This window comes from Apostichopus japonicus, chromosome 9 (assembly GCF_037975245.1).
Source record: "Apostichopus japonicus isolate 1M-3 chromosome 9, ASM3797524v1, whole genome shotgun sequence".
NCBI lineage: Eukaryota > Metazoa > Echinodermata > Holothuroidea > Aspidochirotida > Stichopodidae > Apostichopus > Apostichopus japonicus.
Genome location: NC_092569.1, coordinates 13,281,589 through 13,304,334, shown reverse-complemented (window position 1 = coordinate 13,304,334; position 22,746 = coordinate 13,281,589). Strand labels below are relative to the sequence as shown.

General features: G+C 36.4%; 1 protein-coding gene across 2 annotated transcripts; it reads left to right on the top strand.

Moving 5' to 3' along the window:
* Window positions 1-3,957: 3,957 nt before the first annotated feature.
* On the top strand, window positions 3,958-21,545 carry LOC139973745 (uncharacterized). Of its 2 annotated transcripts, none has more exons than XM_071980602.1 (4): window positions 3,958-4,431; window positions 17,573-17,650; window positions 18,391-18,475; window positions 20,048-21,545. In XM_071980602.1, the coding sequence occupies exons 3-4, from the start codon at window positions 18,453-18,455 to the stop codon at window positions 20,850-20,852; spliced, it is 828 nt and encodes a 275-aa protein (XP_071836703.1). In that variant the 5' UTR covers window positions 3,958-4,431; window positions 17,573-17,650; window positions 18,391-18,452; the 3' UTR covers window positions 20,853-21,545. The 2 variants fall into 2 exon arrangements, with proteins under 2 accessions (XP_071836703.1, XP_071836702.1); XM_071980601.1 differs by lacking the exon at window positions 3,958-4,431 and adding an exon at window positions 14,874-15,192.
* The last annotated feature ends 1,201 nt before the right edge of the window (window positions 21,546-22,746 follow it).

Below are 22,746 nucleotides of genomic sequence, written 5' to 3'. Positions count from 1 at the left end.
AAGTCATTGTAGACGTTTTTTCTAGGTAAAACCCATACCCATCATTTGGATAGCTGATAAGTTATCTGTTCATGGCACCATCTACTTCCGTTTCATGACCATGAGTAATGAGAGCCTGAAGTTTCGTTACTTGTAAACAAACCTCTTTACTCAGTTTAGTAAATAATATTCATACGCTGCTTTTGGGAGGCCTAAAGTGGTCACTAAAAATGCCATTATATTGTGCACCGCGTATATTTCCAAGTGTGTACTCTGACATCGAAGCCAGAAAAACAACAGATTTTGTTTGATTACACATCAAAGAAAAGAGAAATGTTTCTCCTGATGCTTGCTGGCACTTTTCCTGATTGATATAGACTATATATATGTAGTATGCCACCTTACGGCTAAATTAGTGATGACGTCGACTCCTTGGTGCAAAACAAAATGTTCATGTTGAATTTAATGTTTTAATTTTTCATTGACAAATTATTTTTCTTTAAAATGTTTTGCTTTTCATAATTGGTCGAAATGCGTCACTTAATATAAATGTATAGATATTCGAATGCGTTGGTGATGCTAATCATATTATCCATTCGAACTAATAGGTCCGACCGATGAGGCATATATAGGCTGCGGCATCATACTCGCAAAACATGCGTTGATTTTGTAGTTTAACCAACCATCTTAGGTGTCCCTCTAGTAATGACATGAAAGAGAGATTTCACAGCTATCGAGAAGCTATTCCCAGAAGAATCGATGTGAAGAAATTGAAAATATTTTGCTCGCGGTATCTCAATACCCATTAGGTCTATTAATAGTTGGGGTTTTAATCAGTCAGATACTGACATATGCAAATATCCATCAGGGTTCGACACCTTTAACGTAACTACATTACTTACATAGACATCCAACGTATTGCACTCAACAAAGTGATATATTCAACATGACATCTGCACAACCTAAGATTGAATGACTGGAGAAAGTCAACAACTTAGGACAAAACGTTGGCCTAAAGGGAAAGTAGATTAGTCGCTGAAAAGGGAAATAGCTTCCAAGTGAGAAATTGAATTTTTACTCATGAAAGAAAGAGTTACATATTCTAGGAATATTGATGAAATTAACATTTCAATTCGTGTGTAAATAGAGAGAAAATAAGGTTTAATATTGAAAGAACATATTTTAAGCATCCTGGTTTAGAGATAACTACATTTAAAACATTTAAACCGTTTTGACTAGTAAAAGTGAACTAATTTAAAGTTGAACGTTTATAGGCTTGTTTGAGGTCAATGCCTCCCTGCACACGACTTGACAAAATTAAACCCCTGGTGATTGATATACCTTGTCACACCCAAACACCAAAGTGTGCACAATTCAAACAGTCCCTGTTGGTCGCTATACAATGCACCACTGCAATGCACCACATCTACGCTGGGGTGCAGCCACAAACCGGCGCACGCAACTATGTTTACAAGCTATAACCATGTAAGGTCCCCCAATTATACACCTGGGTGAAGAGAGGCAATGGAGATAAAGTGCCTTGCCCAAGGACACAACGTAATGATCTGGCCAGGACTCGAACTTGCAAACCATAGTTAACAAGTTCAATGCATGCCTTGACCACTTGACCACAACGGATGGAGGAGTGATATCATAAAGTGAACACTGACAAAGCTTTTTCTCCTCCTTCAGTTTTGTCTCTGTCTCTTTGTTGTTTGACCTTAGAATGGATATGTGTTCCAAGTTTGTTTTAGTGGAAGTGAAGTTATCAATACCCTCACCCACCCCCTCCCCCCCCCCCCCAACCAACTCATAATGACTGTAATGCATTCATACATTTGTTAATGTATCGTACTTTTTAAGGGAAATAACTGGAAATTTTGAAACAGAAAAGAAATGTGTCACAGTCACCAGGGAGTTGTTATGGAACTCCCTCCTATCACCCTATTACATCACACCTGTTTGCTCAAAGTTAATTTTTCGTTCAAACCATGTAACATTTTCAAATGGTTGTTAGTCTCGAAAACGATACATATAGAAATCATGAAAGCAAATCTCACCAAAATGAGATTAAAAATATCATCTTTCTTTAGTCGAAAATCAATTTTCTTCTGCAGTGGTATTTTGTACTCGGGTTGATATTACTTTGACACACGCTGAGAGGTATAATAACATCTACCCAAGGGGACATAGTAGAGACAAATACATGCGTTCTGGATTCTATCTGTAAAAGTGGTTTTGAGAGCGAGGTCGGGCTCGATCAGGGGACAATATTTATGTCATCCTTATTGAAACGTTCATCTCTACGTAATTGTGTTATGTAAACTAAGTTAACATTTTCAGCTGGTTCAATGTTTCTTTTATGAATACCTCGCTCCGAAGCGAGTCCTGTAAATTGAAAACGGTACGTCTCAGAAATCCAGTTGAAAACAATACATCGATCAAAAACTAACACAATTACATAGGGGCGTGTACATATAAACACCGATCCGCTATTCGAAAAGTTTATTCAATATTACAAATAGCACGATAATTCGGTGTTGTTACAGAACTGTCTATTTCAAGACAGTTCTACCCGCCCCCCCCCCCTCCCAACACACACACACATAGATACATTGTCAAATGGCTTAATTTGCAATATTTCTGACATCTCCTCCAAACCCATGCAGGCACGTACACGAAAATGATGACGTAAGATTAGGTACAACCAACCATTTCACAGGAGGGTCACAATATACATCATGTGAAGTGTAAGTTAACATGATGGTAACACAACACGCCTTCTTCCCATTCTGACTCTGAAAAATACGCTGACGTCAACGTTCGGTGTTCTAAAAGTTGCGAAAATATATTTTCCCAAGGCGAGTAACATTTACACATAGGAATATCTTACAATCACTGATCACTTTATTTTCCAAATAATAAGAGTGGTGGGAAGACATCAGTCTAGAATCCCATCAACACCACAGCCTATATACACGTAAAGCCATGATCTTAAAATATAAAATACGCACATCGCTCCTATCTCATTACGTCGGCTGAATATCCTGATCAAACCGTCAACTTTATCGTAGATTATAAACTGATGGTCACACATGCTCAAACATCGATCTTAAACTTCGATAAACTCATTCATTAATGATATACAGTGGAAAGTACATGATTTCCTTAACTGGGACCTTTTTTTTCTTACTTTTTTTTACCATGTTCAAAACTGTCCGATGCAGTTAGAAATTATTCTATAGTTAAACTGTTCATTTCCGTAATTCCTTATTTTTTCGATCTTTTAATGGATACCTTGACCTCAGATACTAGAGCCAGTTTTCAGGCTCAATAAAAAATATATATATAATTTTTCATATACAACCATATCATGAATTACCCAATTTGCTTCACGTAGCAAAATAATTAAACTAACGATTTGCTGGCAACATTACTTATCATGACAACGATATATTAAGAGAAAGTAAACTTGAACCGGTGTCAATGACAACTTGATAAAAATTAAAAAACAACAGTACAAAAATCACCCTTGTATTATGCCTCTGCCTTTCTCTTTGTTATTACTGACGTAAGCAAATCTAGTGAACACCTCTGCTGCAACCACGTATACTGATTGCACGATTAAGATTCAATTACCTCCGCTAATTTCCAGAAACGGTCTCCAGAGTGGTGTTGCCCCGGAGCAACATCCACGCCATCTTGTCTTCTGTTTTATCTTCTTTCTATCTTTTTACTAAATCTAGATCGAGTCGGATAAAAGTACCACAATTTCATTTTTAGTTTGGTGATTCAACGTCATGGCAATGACCTTCTTATTTACACGGGATGCAGAGTCCTAAAGTTACGAGTTAAGAAGAAACGTCATGAGGTAGAACGGTCTATTTTTACAAAATTCGCGTTCGATGAAGTATACGTTAAACGTGTAGTCTGCTCGATTTGACTGATGTTAACGCGGGTTAAAACACATGTTTGGATGCAACTAAGTGTTTGTTATAGCTTCTAATATTTATGAAGCGATATTTACAACAATAAAAACGAATGCACTTTATGTTAGGTTCAAATCCTGGTCAATTTTCCGCTGTATATCTGAAACCTAACCGCATAACAATTTGGAGATTATTTCGCATGGCCTCGCACACGATGACTGTGTGCAATGGTGAGAGTAAAGCATACCAACATTGACGTTTTCATCACTGGTTACCATCTTGCAGTTATATGCTGGTATAGACAACTGATTTGATCGCTTATTAACAATTATTTCTTACCATAGAACAATAGTTTCGTCATTGACTCTTGAGCACATATGATGCCATTTTTGCTTGTACGATAGAAGAGAAAATCAACGGTTGAAAAATATTTGGAATGTAGAGAAAGAGGCTGGCCATTTAGGGCAGATTTGTTGTTTCGCGGCTGTCAGCGTGGAGACCATTTCGTGGAGTGATGTTGTAGGTGAGTAGTAAATGCGATTCGTCATATTGATTCATATATTGATTAATATTGATAGCGATATTTAGTTCGTTGTTTGTCGGTAAGATACCTAATGTATATATTGGTTAAGGTTGTGTCCATCGCAGAAACAGCCATTTTGCCAATGACGGCGTGATACACTGCGTGTACTTTGCGTGTATCGGCCTACACACTGTGCATGAAGGCAACTATATTACAGTCTTGTATTTAAAGAAAGACAGAAATAAAACATTCTAGTCTTAACTTGGTATGTTTTGGAATGAAACATTCTAGTCTTTTTCGTATAATGCACTCTAAAAAGTCGAACAAAAGCCCCCACTCCCTCCCCCTCCCCCCCCCCCCAAAAAGAGGGAACGTAGCAATTAAGCAATGTATTGGAAATACAAAATTGGTTAACTTACAAACAAGTACATAAGTCATGTTGGGTGAATTACTTTTGAACAGTGTTTACAACATGGTGTAAACAACGTTTAACATTCTTTGTATGTGATATATATTGGACTGACGAGGCACGTGTTCACGAATGGCATACTCTTCAAGAAGATACAAACACCCAGCCATCATGATTGGTCTACTTGGTATTGGTATTATAAAGATCACTGTCAGCTGGAACAACTTCCCCAAGCAGCTAAGAAAACTCTTTATTCCAATTGCGATATACCACAGATCTAATGTTTCATTCACGCACAAAGACTAATACATGATCTAGTATAAATATGATTTCTTCGAGCCACATGTGCTTCATTTTCTTGATTATTATTATTATGATTATGATGAATATTATTATTGTTATTATTATTATGATTATTATTATTATTATTATTATTATTATTATTATTATTATTATTATTATTATTATTATTATTATTATTATTATTATTATTATTATTATTATTATTATTATTATTATTATTATTATTATTAATAATATTATTATTAATATCATTATTATAATTTTTTATTAGTAGTATTATTATTATTATTAGTAGTAGTAGTAGTAGTAGTAGTAGTAGTAGGAGTAGTAGGAGTAGTAGTAGTAGTAGTAGTAGTAGTAGTAGTAGTATTATCATCATTATTATTATTATTATTATTATTATTATCATCATCATTATTATTATTATTATTATTATTATCATCATCATTATTATTATTATTATTATAATAATTTTCTTTATTTATTAACAAAGTTGATTTTCTGTCATGTAGATGGGTTTACAAATGTTTGGAAATAAGTTGACGTTGACCTAAGTGATGGCATTGGTGTTTGTATCAAAACTGATAACATTTACATTGAAAATATGGAGAGAACAAGAGAAGATCATAAAGTTCCAGATCCTATAGTGGCAGTATGAAATTATAAATTATTTTTAAATTGACAGCTCTCAGACACAACGTTTTAGCTATGATATATCACAAAGGGGAACAAGCTTTTTGTTAGCAGTTTGGGAAGTTGTTGGTTTGGGGGGTTTAGGTTTTTTTGAGGGGGGGGCACAAATATCTCCGTTATATTTACTTTGGTAATGGTAGGGTTTGTGTCTCTATTAAAGCAGCTTCTTGGGTTGGGTAAAACCCCTACTGGCTACATTACTCACAACCATTACACTAAGATTCCCTCCTTTATATTTTAACACCCATTGAAGGTGAATAGCGAGAAACTATACCGGATCCGATTGAATCCACACTATTCCATCCTTGCAGACACTTTTCATGGCAATGTTATTAACATTACACAATTAATTGCAAATCGAACAATACATACATTAATTGTTTTTAATTAAAGGTAAGCACGTATCCATGGGAATGTGGATAGTGTTTCACCCCCCCCCCCCACTCCCACCCCCACTTTTCCACTCCACACAAAAACAGTTAACAGGAGTTATAACTTTGCGTGTAGACCTATAAATATATACTAAGTTTATGGTAAAACATATATGCATCAGAATGTATAATTTCACGTCTAAAATTTAATATTCAGACCACTGCTTCAATCATTCCAGGACCACACACCTGGGTTTTCGATGAGTATCAACTTTGAACAGAATTAACTTTATCATCAAATTTAAGTAATATATATATATCGGGAATGCGGAGAGTATATATGCAGCTGGTATACACATAATAAGTATACATGTGACGAATAGTTGAGATTTAAAGATGTTATGACGGTTGCTGTGGTAAAGCGCCTACCCGTATTATTTCGCTTGATCACTAGAAAAGGCAAAGTTTAGCAAAGGCGAAGATTTCAAGTGATTTTTCAATGATTTAATTGTATTCTGACCTGATTTTCGGGGGAAATTTTATTTTAGTTTGTTTACGGATTTCAAGGTCTACGTATGATTGCCATACCGAGACAAGTACGATATATATATATATATATATATATATATATAGCCTATATATATATATATATAGCCTATATATATATATATAGCCTATATATATATATATAGCCTATATATATAGCCTATATATAGCCTATATATATATATATATATATATATATATATATATATGTATATATACATATATATATATATATATATTGTATATGTTTTTCGCATTTGCCTTTGTAAGTGTCCCGATTGGATTATTATTCTGCACAGTATGTGTTGTAAAAGGTATGTCAGACTTACCTGCATCAGAAAATAATATGACAAATTTTGCTGCTATTTGATTTTCAAATATCTTGAGATTAGACATAACACAATTTTCAACTTGTCATAGTATGGATGAATTTTAAAAACGTTGTAACGTGTCTTACACATAAACATATGTGTAATCTGTACACGCCTATGAACGTATTGTGTTATAATATTAAGTACGTTAAAGTGTCATGAATTTCGTTACTGAAGCTAAGCTAACTTTACTTTAAAGGATGCGGTGAGTTATCACTATGAAAAATGTTAAAATGTCGTGGAAATTGTAGAAAACTTTCACTCATATGGGGATATTCCGGTACATGCTGAAATTCACTATTTGGTCAAATTTAATGCATCTTTACTCCGCGGAGCAAAAAAACAAACAATTCTGGATAACTCATTTAACAAATAGTGACTCATTAACCGTAACACGTACTATAAATAGAAGGTGTTAAGGTGTTTCTTTAGACATTCCCGTAGCATATTCTACAGTTTGATGACACATATTTTCAAATCTTGTCTTCCTGTTACTATGAAAGCTTTTTCTCTCTATCTGTTCGATAATGAATTAGTCCATGACGAACTTATAATAGTACAATGAAGTGCGTCATTACCAAGGATGACTTGATACAGATATAAATACTTGATACGTCATGATCCCAGAAAGAAGAGAAATATAAACAAACAGTGCTAGTAACGTTTCTATTACACATTTGGTTTTTCGAGATAATTAACTTTCAAAATATGCTAAATCTCTGCAGGAATGCTCCTTTAAGGTTAAAATGATGATGGCGTCGGCTCGTCTGTATAGGCCTTCATGTTAAATTTTCATTTAATGGTTTGTAAATTATAATAATTCAACAACAAAAAATGTTCCTTTATCTTCATAGTTAATGACCGAGCACCCTTGGATGACTATCAACATCATTTTTCCTTGAAAAACTTCGTAACGCATTAACTTGCATTGAAAGAAACAAAATACTAATTTAGCTCAAGTCCGGGCTGTTTGCCAGTTCAAGCTGTGTTGACCAACCATATATGCAATTGCATTCACATTAAAGTAACGTATATTGCGTTGTGGTACCTTTTTTTTTTTTTGGTCATATGTGATATAAAACATACGGAGTACTGTACTGTTCTAACTATAGATTTTGTTTTCCTTTGTCGTTTGCATCAAAGTTTGATAACATCCAATTTTTTTTTTCCGGCGAAAGCAAAATTAATTAGCGTCTGACAATTTTCCCACCTCGTTATGCTAATTTGTGACCGCACAACCGAACCGTGATTGAATTAAAGATCGGCAAATTCAGTATACAAAGTCTATATACAAGACGTCATGCGCACATCACCGACGCATCGGGGCTGTGACTATAGCTAGTATACATGAGTGAGTGGGGAATGAGTCCGTCCTTGTATACTTGTATTCTAGTATATAGTTATCTCTGCTAATACTAAGTCTCATGGATTTGTACTCGTACGTGTCAATTTGTGCTCAATCTGTACTCATATTGTTAAGGTATAGCTTAGGCTTACATATACTAGCACAAGATTAACTATACTATCACACTGAAAGCTTCGAGCCATACATGTATTTGTATACTCGCAACCATACAAAGACCTATTCTATACTTGTATCTGTACTTAAAGGGTTGTACTCGAGCTTCAAATTTGTCACGAACATCGTTGTGTCTTTCATGACAGCTTCTTGTGTAACTCTTAAAGACAGGCTACTCTGTATTTTTTTTTTTTTTTGGGGGGGGGGGTCTTAAAACAAACAACATCAAATACAGCTCAAAGTTAGACCTATGCATTCGTGGCAGATAACCTGACATACGGTGTTATGTGCATACGCATGAAAGATTCGGGAGAAATCTATATTATATTTTGTCACCAATTTGGCTGCAGTTAAACCTATCCTCAGCTACTGCACCGCCTGTAGACAAGGCTGGGAAATGGTTTACCGTACGTTCTGGTTCTTCAGTATGGACTAAAAACCACTAAAAAATCTCTAATTATACGCCTCCAATAATTACAGACTTTTGTAGATTATCTTAAATATATGTCATAATACACGACAACCACTTCAATTGGGATATAAAAAATTAATATTGCTTGTCATACGAACGATTGCCATTTGTACAAACCATATCATACACTTCTAAAACATTCTACGGCATGTAATCCGTTTTTTTTTTAATTGCTATTTATTTTACAAAATGTATATATTTTGTTTTGAACGTTTAGAACGGAACAATTTCACTTTTAACGGCAAACATCTAAAGCACACGTGTCTCTTACCAATAAAACTATACTTACATTGTAAACTTATTACAGAGCATTCCTCTTATGAGATGGGGTTATTTATTATTCATAGGGCAATTAAAAAATCTGTGAAAAAGTGTTCTCCCGTTCGTAAACATGCATTTCAATAATAGGTGTCATTAAAGGACGCAGCGCACAGCTGCCAGCTCTTATTAAAAAATTACTGGTAAATTATTTTAATTTTTTTTGTGACAGAGTTATTTTTTTATTGCATTTTTGTGTCTTCATCAAAACATTGTGTAAACATGTTACTCTGAGGGTTTGGCTTCTTAAATTGAAGTAAAGATATCGAAACAAATCCACAAATGCCACTCAAAGAACATTTTAGATTTAATACAGAGAGAATGTAGTATCGTTATTGTAAGTAGGTATAAATATATATATGGTTTAGTAGTTTTTATAAATAAGAAGATCCTCTAAACTGTTGTAGTCATACTGAATGAAATGTTAAAGTGCTACATGCAAAATTTAACATTTTGACAAAATTTCCATGAATATGATCAAATATTAAAAGTTATGAAATTAGGAAATAAGGAAAACAAGCAAAGAAAAGGATTATTTAAGGAACTTATTATGTTTTCATTTATATATATATATATATATATATATATATATATATGTGTATATATATGTATATATATATATATATATGTATATATATATATATATATATATATATATATATAATGGTAAAATAGCGAATTATAATACACACATGTATCATTACGTACTGTCATCTCTTATATTGAAGAACAGACTAATAATTATTGCAGATGATATTAAGGACTATAAAGATGGACGTCGCATAAACCAGCAACTCTTATTTGCGTTCGGTAATTAAGTCAGTCACAGCTGCATATTAATCAATGTTTGGTCACTGTGGCAACATTGTTCATAAATAAGATCTCCATAGAGATGTAGGAAATACCAAACATGTAGCACCAGTACATCGGCTAGTACGTATGTAGGTTACTATGTTAGTAAACGAGTATGTGCTCAGTATATACCAGTCTGGTATAATACAGTCATTCAATCAAACACTTGATACTACTCAGTCGGTGGTCACTATGACAACATTGTCCATATATAAGATCACCATGCATGGAGATGAATGGATACCAACCATGTAGCACGGGTACATCGAATGGCTAGTATACGTATGCAGGTAACTATGTTAGAAAACGAGCCGGCGTGTACTCAGTATACCAGTCTAGTACACAGTCATTCAATCAAACACTCATGGATAGTACTCAGTCGGTGGTCACTATATGGTTACTTTGTCCACATGTAAAATCGTCATTAAGTGATACTCCAGACCTGTAAAATATAACTACATCAGCTTGAGTACGAACAAAAGTACAATTTTCCTTGGTCACGCGTACGAGTTCAAGGCTCAATATGTAAGTGGGAGAACAAGTACGTTATATGTGCATGAAGGTGCCTATATATATATATATATATATATATATATATATATATATATATATATATATATATATATATATATATATATATATATATATATATATATATATATATATATATATATATATATATATACGGGAATTCTAAAATGCCAGCAAGCACCAGTCTAAATACTTAAGGGCGAATATACGAATATAATGCAAGTATGCTACATAGGCGAGTACCAGTGCATGCCACTGTAAGGTCTGATACATGGAATGTTTTATATATTCAAAACCAAGTACTGAGCAATGATAAAGTGTTTGACTTTGCATGTTTATGTAAATTTATACCACGTCAGTCCTTGCAATACCATTAACGCCATCTTACATCATGTGAGCAGTCAAATAACATTAACTTGAAAGAGGTTATTTAGTATATAATTTAGTCGGTATTCTTAAATACACTATTAAACTAGGACCTTGGTAACCACAAAAAAAAATAAGAGTGGTTTTGTGTCCTTTTTACAATATAAATTGTCTGTAATGGTACGTATGTAAATTCTACGTGATTTGAAGGACTGAAGCAGCAAAGGGGTTTACGAGCTGTCTCCGTTACCATGGAGCTGCTACTCTACGCCGTTACCATGGTATAAGGAATAAAGCACAATACAGAAAAAAAAAAGAGAAACCAAAAAAGGTGGGAAGAAAGGCAAATACCAACAACAAAAAACTAGTCATAATAACATTTATGCAAGTGAGACTTTAGCTTTGGCTTCTGTGATATGGTCATCTAATTATTTCCGTTGCGTCGCTGGGTCCGAAGAACCGCCGTCGCCGTCAGGCTGAGTTAACTAAATTTTCACCCCAAACTACAACGGCTGTGGAGACCAAGCTACCTCCATGGTAAGCGACGGAGAGATTGTCACTCCCATTATACCTCTAACAAAATATATAGTGATCTGGTTACCTGACCTCAAATACTATTCAGGAAAACCCTCGCCTGCTCAACATAACTTACACAGCAAAGGTATTCATGGTCACTGGACTGTGCAGTCGTACGTTGATACGTTAACTCACTCAATTCTTTATTCATTCACTCACTCAATCATTCATTTACCCATTCATTCATTCACTCGCCCATTCTTTTACCCATTGATTCATTGATTCATGTGCTAATTCCTTCATTCATTCATTCACTCACTCATTCATCCACTCATTAAATAGTTCATTCATTCACTTATTCATTGACATATTTGGTTACTTATTCAGTCATTCACTCAATATTTTTTACTCATTCACCCATTAATTCCTTCATTAATTCATTCATTAAGTCATTAAGTCATTCATTCATTTAGTTCATTCATTCATTACATATATCATTGATTACCTATAATTGTGATTTCATTTTACCATCTAATATTCAGTTCTCATACACCTCTAACTCCTATCAAAATCCATCAAATTAAAACACAATCTATACTCATGCAGATACGAGAAGAACAAGAAAAAAGGAAATGTTTTGTGACGCTTTAGATTCGTCCGTTGAACTTTTCACAAATCAGGCTAAATGAATGATGACAGTGACTTGATATTTTGTTATTATAATTTGTTGGATTATATGGACCGTTGATTCTCCTTTTTAAATAGAGTATAAGTACAGGTAACCCTAAGCTATAATGAAGGAGAGTTTTTTAAGTGACAAGATATTTAATTAGATGTCTTTAAAATTCTTGCCTCTGGTAACGTTTCGAAGTTTACCTGTGAATCTTGCTGTTAGATATAGGCTATCCGATAAAGTATCGTATACAAACATGCCACAAGAATTTCATTAACCTATACCATTGATTGAAAAATATGTCGATTTTTTTGCCGTAGGGATGGAATTCTTAACAAGAATAGAACGGTTGTAAATATCAGTGGTGCGAATTTTAGGGCATGGGAGAGCCGAGGAGAGGGGGGGGGGGGGGGTTGAGCTGTCAAATCTCATGGAAAACATACTGAATTTTCACCATGCAACTTAATGACCAGAGCAAATCTATATAGGATGAGGATAGGATCGAATTTTACATCGTAAATCACAGTTGGTATGGCGACGAGTAGGGCAGCTGATGGTAGGTCGATACAACCATTTTCTTCCTTCTAATTATGGTATGTTTTTGTTTTTGTTTGTTGTTTTTGTTTTCGGGTGGGGTGGGTGGGGTGGGTGGGGTGGGGTGGGGTGGGGTGGGGTGGGGTGGGGTGGGGTGGGGTGGAGAGGTGGTGGATTTCACAGCTCACTCTGGCTACCTCTCTGGTATTTAATATAAGTATGGTATTTATGTTGAATAGGCAAACATGCATATACATGAACATATATATATATATATATATAGCGTACACATACGTATTTGCCTATAAACAGACCTCATGACAAAATATGTAGCCAAATTGCTTGCTAATATAGTGCAGGTGGACAAGCCATTATTACTCTCTTAATAAGAATGTGGGCGTAAACGCGAATTGGTGGGAATGTGGCATGGACTGGGTGGACAGAACGATTCATTTGTTTATATTCTTCTTTTGTTTTGTCAATTAGAATATTTGGTAATTGATTTTAGAAAATCTGACTTATAAAGAGACAATAGGACATCCGTACACTTTGTTCAAGCTTTATCTTAGCTTTCATCTCAAACGTACAGTTTGATTGATCATAAATTTCTAAACCCTAACCCCCCCCCCCAACAAAAAATAAGTAAATAAAAGTAATAAAGAAAAATAAAGAAAAAAGAAACCGAATAACAAGGAAGGAATCTGGCTGTGATAGGATCCGCAATGCTGCAAAGAAACGCTGTATATGAACCCATTTCTTATTGAAAGATGCATATAGTAACAGGGTACATGGGTTTATATGCCCCCTCCCCACCCACATGGATACTCTCTTACCTACAGGGATGTACTCAATAGCATTCAGCTAAAATCTTTGGAAAACAACCAAAGTACCATGTGAGGAATTGCCATCAATGTTTAGTTTCATTTACCTCCTTACATTTCGTCTCTTGAGAGTGGACCTTTCGACGTAACAGTCCAAATTGGTGAGGTACAGGTAAATATTCGCAACCTCAAGATACCAAAGTATATATGAAGATGAAAGGTCGAAATTTCTTAGTAAAATGGACACAAAAGTGGACATTTGGACCAAACAACCTATTTTATGATATTTTATTTTATTTTATCTCCAATGTCCCTTGTGTGCCATCGTAGCACCTGCAAGACTAAAGTCCTTCTTTGGAAGCGCCCCAGCCCCCCCCCTTTATCCCCACCCACACTGTTTGAAAACTTCTTACGACATGGTGTCATTGAAGCCAACCTCCATGTATGGAAGGGATTGTGGACCCTCCCCAGATTTTTTTATATTTAATTTAGCTGTTCTATGGTGCATTCTGGGGCAAGGTTGTCCTAATAAATACTCAAGTTGTGTGTAGTTGAAGGGGTGGGGTGTACACCCAAGAAGTGATCTAAAATTCCCCGGGCTGAATGCAAAATATCCCCCAACTGAACCATTTGCCCCAGACTGGCGATGGAAGGTGCCACCCCCCCCCCATTCCCTGCCCCTGCTCGCACACGCGACTGGTGATACGTGTGTATAGGAGATCGCATGCAGTCAACCTATTCATAATGTGGTCAACATATTACTTTTTTTAAGGAAAAGTCGCCCAGGAAAGAACCTGGCCACGAAAACAAAATTACCGAACGACTGATCCGCTCTCAACCCCAGTCCCCTTGCATCGGGACTGTGACTGTGTGATCATCGTCGGGTGTGCATCACCATTCCCCTCGAAAGGGAACAGATACATATTACTGTAACGTATACTGATTACACACTAACAGGATACTTTCAATTTAAAACGAGGAAGTTATACAATGGCAAGTTTGAAACACTTTTTGAGAGAGTTATAAAGTTGCACTTAGTTACGTAGCTTAACAAAGAGAGTCATTTCACTAACGCGGCGTGCACTGTGTATACTTGCATGCATAGTCATGCAGCTCCTGTAGGATATTTTTTTTACTGAGTACCTATAAACAAATGATATGTTAATTGACCTTTGGTCATGCAGATCTTATACCTGAGTGATTTTCAAAGGAAGTTACCGAGTTGTGCTCAGCTGCTGTGTGTTGTATGCAGCCTAACTTATACAGCTATACCTTCAAACCATTTGAGTTTAGTTTACGAGGGGATATGTAGCATGTGCCCATGTAGGCTCTATCTTGGATGGCTGTTCTTCAATAAGTACTACAATAAAGTTACACACCAGTTGTGTTGATACAGTCTATACGGTAGCCTACAATATGATTTGAACACTCTTGAGTGCACTAAGCCAACGTCGAAATGCAGAACGGTAAGAAAGACAGGACAAAGTTATAGAACTATATTTTGTTTGTCATTCAGCAGCTATCCCACATATACTTTGTAGGCCTTATACGTACTATGATTGCACTTAACTAGCTATGGAGTATAGTCTATGGCTATAGCATGTGAGAGCATGGCATGACTGGAATAGTATCAAGGGTTTTCTGTATATGATCATATAGAAGACCCTTTCTTGTGTCATTTTGATTACAAATCAAACTTATTAAAAGTAGAATTACACTATAGCCTAAGTGGACTGTTTTGTTACTAAGGGTACTGAAAGTTAATGGTATATGGGTGGTCCTATAGTTTCTATGGCGATTTAACTTGTGGTCCTGTAAAACGTGAAAGATAACACTTTAACTTTCGTGTGTATTATAGTCGTAATTGTATATATACTAAATTATATTGTTACCATATCTAGAAGACTGTCAAGGTGGCCCAATGTTAAGGTTCCCCAATATCAAGGTGCCCACGAGGTCAAGGACCTCCAAAGTCAACGGATTTCCATGAAAACGTCCAATGTGGATCATATACCAACTAAATGCTGGTGGAAACCTGCAAAACTTACAAGGGGGGGGGGGGTTATAATTTGGTGCCAGATGGCTCCAGATGCTGTTCTCATATGGCACAGGCTGAATCCTGCTTCCACCCCCCCCCCCTCCCCGAGAATTCCACTCCCTCAATGAAAGTATAGGCCTACGATAATGTGAGTAACTGGACAGTATTCGCTATTTCAGTTACTTTTAGCGAAATGTTGATACCATTTCAATAGTCAGGAGCGTGCATCCTCAAGATTCTAGGCACGTACTGTAGGAAAGGCGTTAAAAGGGACAAAGTTTATTTTAACCATCATCATGTATATGCACGATTGGAGATTGTGCGGGTGACCGTGTATTATTTTGTTTTGGTTTCGACGAGTTTTGTTAGAATAACAATAAACGTATAGAGAGAGTTCCTAAGATATAACCTGCGTGTAACAGTGTAGCAGGTCTAATGTGAAACTACGGTTCATAAATATATTTATTATGTCTATGTGTTTTACAAAGGCCTATCAGTTCCATTGTTAGCCTCTGTATCAGTGCCCCAATGTTTGAACTATCAGAATATTCATGTACTGTGAATAAACATATATACCAGGGTCTTTTGAACATACTAACTAGGGGGGAGGGGCACGGTACCCCAAGTCCACTACACGGCCCACCCACTCAGCTCATCCCCCCCCCCCCAAGTAGGTCCATTTTGGGCAGGTAAAACACATAATGATAACACAAACCTAACAATTAATATACACCTAAATTCTCATATGGATTCCCCTCAGCATATATAGGCTATGGCTATACCATCAGCCGAATGCCCTAGCGTGCTTTTATATCGTCAATTACCCTTGTAAAACAATGCAAAAAGCAGAGCTGATAAAGTAACGTAGTGTCCTATCTTTGCAACTTGCAAGGTCTGGGAAGTGCCATTTCCGGTAATCTGGGAGGCATTCTTGGAAACAAATCTTGCTATACGCTACGCGCCAACCGGCGGTGGTTCTCCGCTTATAGATAATGTCATGATAGTCCCTTTTGGGAAATTGTCCACCCACGAAAACATTGTTCAGAAAAGCTCTGGTTTATACGACACATCATGTTTCTCGATGTTCCTCATCTACCCCCCCCCCATCCCCAGGGATCCTAACCAGGCTAAGCCCCCGATAACATTATAACAAAGCTTCCAATGGGTATAGTAAAAGAAAAGAAAAGAATAGTTAGTTCCAAATATGACTTTAAATTGAAAATAAATAAAGGAAATAATGGATAATATTAAGAACCCATCAGGAAGCATTAAAGATTCATTTCTCTCCGAAGAATGTTGCTATTTTTTCATCGTTAAATATTGATACAACGAAGGTGATTAAGGTAATAGACTAATAGTCTTGGAACTTTGCCAACTAACAACGTACCAGTCATGTGACATTATACCTTCACACGTTACATGAAACGAACATTATGATAATGGCGTAGTCAGACAATGTTATTGTAAGCGAATGATGTGTGTGAAGGGCATCATGGTTATGAGGGCTATTGGGATCAACATTTTTACCACGTTTTTTTATTTTTTTGATTTTTTTATCTGTCTCTCTCTTTATTTCTTAGCATGTTCTCTTAAAAACGAATCCAACGCCGGACATGCAGAAGTTAATATAACTATGTTCATTGTGGTATTATGGATGAGGGTGGAACCCCTGGATACTGCTATTTACATAAAAGTGTTCATACATGTTTTGTATTTATGTATGTGATGTTCATTTACTGAATATTCAATATTGCACAATGGATACGTTAAATTAATTTATTTGTATGTTGTTTTTGCTTCTTTCTCAGAGAGAACGTATGGGTTGAATACAACAGTAGCCACTATCCAAGAAACTACAGATCTGTTGCCAACAGGTGGTTTGAAAGGTAAACCTACAGTACAATATAGATATAGAAGATCATACTGCGTTACATTATATACCAAGTAGCAAGCAGTATATTACGATACAGTACAACAAATCTTAAATTAAAGTATAAAGTTCTTCAAAATATATATATATTTCTTGAAGTGGTTTTTTTTAAGTGCTTTCTATACGGGGTATTCCAAAGTGTTAAGGGCAAAGTTCGTCAACAGAATACTCCTAGTTCAAGAGATTTTTGTTTTTCCCCTTTCCCCGAAGGCAAAACTTCCAACCACCAAATGTAACGCAGTATGTGAAGATCAGTACAAAGAATACTTAGCATGTTATAGTCTGCAGACCGGCACATCTATATCGTCCTCAAGGCTAAGAAACCGTAGAGTTATGTGTGTTGGTCTATTGCTTCAGTTGGTGTGAAGATGTGATACCGGGAACCGAAAGTTGTCTGTTATTTGGAATAACGGTCCTCCTACTCTTTTGGGGCATATAGGTCCTACCCTAACCCCCCCCCCCTTCCTTCCCCCATCCCTCTTCCATCCTGTTGCTAAACCACTGTACAATATTCCGTCAAATACAACCAATATCTTTCATCTATAAACATACAATAAGAAAAGTCTGTTTCACCACGCTAAAACGCGAGGTGTATGTATGGTAGTCAAGGAAACGGAATTACTTGAATGTTTTTAACTGAAAATAATGCGAAAAATACGCTTTTCCCCTCTCTCTCTCTATTTAATACACTGCTAGATGACTACGAACGCAAATTCTACATTGTTGGAGTAACGTTCCTGGTTGCGTTTGTACTATTCATGGTTTACGGTGCCTTACACGAGTAAGTAATCATCACTGTGTGTTTTAATTTAATTTGTTTATTCTGCTAGATTGCTGATCTAAACTTGTTTGGGTATTTAACTCAACTTGAATCAACTAACGCATTTCGTATTCTTCTCACGGCCAACCTGACAACGACAAACGTCATGCATGTTTAGAGTTATGTTTGGGTCAAACTGGCAGTTTTCTTGCTTGAGCGGATGGCCACGTTGAGTATAAGACCTAAAAGGGAACATTAAAGTTCCATAATGTGTGTGTGTGCGTGTGTGTGTGCATATATATATATATATATATATATATATATATATATATATATATATATATATATATATATATATATATATATATATATATATATATATATATATATATATATATATATATATATAATTTACGTCTTGTCTATCCATAAAGGTCCATACGTTAGTCCTTATGTGGAGACTCGCAAATCGCCACATGAAGACTAACGAACATGCGTTAGTCCTTATGTGGATACTCGAATCACCAAATAAGGACTAACGAGCTGCGTTATATAGACTCTCTGTGGCGATACTCGTAAATCGACTCATAAGGACCAACGAACTGCGTTAGTTCTTATGTGGATTCTCGCAAATCGCAACATAAGACTAACGAACTGCGTAACTTATAGTCCTTATGTGGTGATACTCGCAAATCACCGCATAAGGACTAACGAACTGCGTTAGTCCTTTGTTGGCGATATGCGAATCCCCGAGTAAGGACTTGTGAATATTGTCGGTATTGGCGGTCATTATGAAGCAGTGTTAGGATCGCATGATAAATAAAATGTTCTTGGTCATTATATGGAGGTGCTATTAGTGCCACATAAGGACTTAAATTGTTCTTGGTCATTGTGTGGCGATAACTTTGTATTCATATATTGACTTATAGGTTTTCATAATTTTTTTTTCTGCATTTTTGTGGGTTTTGACGTTCCATAGTAAACCGCTATCACAATTTCTTGGTATACTGTGATTACGGCGAACTAAAGTAAGATATGCACAATATAGGTGCATTATTAGTCATTTGAGCACTCTGTATGTATGTAATATCAGTATAGATTGTGGCAAAGTTAGCATGAAATGCAACTTGAAATAGATCTGTACCGTACAAAATAAAGGCATCCTGTACATGAATTTATAGCCCGCAACGTTGTATCAGTTGAATCTAGTTATATTCAGCAGTAGAACACATGCATGCATGCAAAGCATATGTTAAGAAGACATCCCTGAGTGATTTCTGCTCACTTCATTATGTGGGAAAGTGCCCGTAGTCAAAGCTGGCACAAGGGGCGTTCAACCTCCACCCAACCCCATCCCCTCCCCACCCATACGTGACTATTTGTTTACTACTTGTTTATTTTTTGTTTACTATTTGTTTACTATTTATTTACTATTCGTTTACTATTCGTTTACTATTTGCTTACTATTTGTTTACTATTTGCTTAATATTTGTTTAATATTTGTTTAATATATGTTTAATATTTGTTTACTATTTACTATTTGTTATTTACTACTAATCACTGAAATGTATACTATTCTTCTTTTTTGTACAGAGTTGATGAGGATACCATTGACTACGATGGCCGTCGGAGAAGAAAGAAAGAGAGAAGGAAACGTCGGAGGGAAAGAAGACGTCTCGCGAAACCTCACCCATGCGCACAAAGAACATATGACGTCACTTTACAGGAACACGAACTTCTTTGTGCCTTGAGGTTTCATTATGGATGTAAATGTTTATGTACTTGCAATATTCCAGTTCAATATGAGGTTCGTAGCGGCACTTGCAAGTCAGCAGACGGCGGCGATGGCACGGGGTCGATAGAAAACCCGCTCAGTGACAACTCGAGCTCTGGCGAAATAACTCCCCCGTGTTACCACAATAATAATAGCAATGTTAGACGAGTATTTCAAAGCGCGGACCCTGCTAAAAAAGCATGCATTTTCCACAACGGTAATGATGATGGTGATGATAATGATGACGATGTATGGGTGAAGAGGTACTCGCAGAAACATCAGAGCATTAATGTACAGTCACGTGATGCAGTAGACATAGAAAACACATGCGAAGAAGGCCTACTCCATGAAAAGAGAGATATTAGTCCACCGAGGGATACAACCGACGGCAATCCAAACTCGTTTGATAGGTTATCTAACTGGCGGACCAAATTTGGAAGGCAAAAAGTGTCAGCGGATGACGACATAAACTTGATAACGTTTTCTTCGATCGAAGAGTCACCACTGCATGCCAAAAGAATTACCAGTGGGAATATACGCCAGGCTTCCGTAGACAAAGAATATGAGGACATATGGCACAAAAGAACTTCCTTAGATAAAATGTATGAGTATAGCACTCTGTAAAACAAGAAAATAAAATCACATTTTGGACTAAACTCGTTAGTGTAGCTATGTCACGCGGTTCACCATCCGAGGTGGCGTTATCGGAATCGTTACCTCTCATGTATCTCTTCAAGTCTAAAAGCGATATCACAGGAAACTTCGGATTAGTGAATACAAGTTGATGGTTTCCACTCAAAGCTGTTCGTTTCTTCGATTTGCTTTGCAAATATTGTTGCTATAGTGATAAAGATTAAAAAGTTCCATGTTGATGATATTTAATGTCACCTCCTCGTGGGTACTATAACGCCGTACATCGACATGGCGATAAACTTGGACTACGTAATAATGAACACCCAACTTCCCTGACATGGATAGACGCATGTAAGTCAACGGGTGGTGAACCTTGGTTGACGACTAACAATTTGATACCGCGTAGGATAACTCAAATTTCGCAATAAACAGCAACATTATGCAATAAATGTATTATATGCATATATGACACACTTTATCGATATGCTGTTATACACTTCAGAGTAGGTTGTTCTACATAATCAAATCAAGCGGTTTGGTGAAAATTGCTTCTCAAGTCATTCGTGTCCTTTGGTACTATAACCTTTTTAATTCGTGTAAATAATGAGAACATTGTCTTAGACGAAATATTTCATTTGCCACATATGCACATTTTATATCAATAAGTAATGATTTAGATTTTTTTAGAATAAAAAATTAAAAACCGAAATGAGGAATTCTCAGTCTCATTTGATCAAAACTTTTTTTTTCTCGAAAACGGTTGGTTTTGTCACATAAATTAGGCATGAATTGTGATTTTACATCACGTGCCTATCCGGGAAAAGCAATATATTCTATGACGTCAGAGAATGGGTCTGGAATAGTTCAATCCAGTACAAGATTGAATATATCTGAATTTTACAAAGTACAGAGTTGTGACCATATATAAGCCTATAGTATTATCATGATTCAGCTAATGTATGATTATAGTGAAATAAATTATTCCCAAAACGACCTTCATCCATGTCCACGTTTTCAATTATATTGAAGATTGAAATATTTCATCCGCTTTTAGATAATATTAAATTCAAATCCGATGAGGTGGGGGAGGGGCGGTCAGATGGAAGCACCCCGATACCTGGGTCAAATGGGGGGGGGGGTGACAGAGAAATTTGGGATTGTAATTTATTCTATTTTGTTTAATATAATTCATGGACAATGACGACATCAGGAAAGGGGGCCCGGTGCATTGCTATATTTCCGTCGGCGGACCACCCAGCTCTCGACGTCTCTGCTGGTGGTGGTGGGGGGGGGGGGGAGTCAGTTCAAAGAGGGCCTATGAAACAATAAAAACAGTTCTTAGAATTGTGGTGGTGACCTACCGTATCTTCATGTATGCCAAGTAAAGACCTTGAGAAGAGGAAGGGGTTACAGGAGGGGTGTTACCTTGAGAAGAGGAAGTGGTTACAGGAGGGGGGTTCTCTGGTTACCTTGAGAAGAGGAAGGGGTTACATGGAGTGGTGTTCTCTGGGTACCTTGAGAAGAGGAAGGGTTTCATGGAGGGGTGTTCTCTGGGTACCTTGAGAAGAGGATGGGCAGGAGGGGTGTTCTCTGGGTACCTCGAGATGAGGAATGGGTTACAGGAGGGGTGTTCTCTGGGTACCTTGAGCAGAGGAAGGGGCTACAGGAGGGGTGTTCTCTAGGTACTACGTGTTGCTACCATCCGAGATCATTGTTGGAATCTTAGTCGATATTAGTTTAAGCAAGGCTGAGTTACCGAACGTAGGGAGGAAAAACTGTGTGAAGATTTAGTGAAATAGTCTTCAAATACCTGCAGTTTATAAACATCTTTATATTGAGAGTATAACATTCTAATATTGAGAGAATTACCTGTGAAAGATTAGAC

Excerpts from the sequence above, each read along its gene's own strand:
- LOC139973745 (XM_071980601.1), top strand. Across the intron at positions 17,651-18,390 it reads GCCAACAGGTGGTTTGAAAG|ATGACTACGAACGCAAATTC; the intron begins GTAAACCTACAG and ends ATACACTGCTAG. Across the intron at positions 18,476-20,047 it reads GTTTACGGTGCCTTACACGA|AGTTGATGAGGATACCATTG; the intron begins GTAAGTAATCAT and ends TTTTTTGTACAG.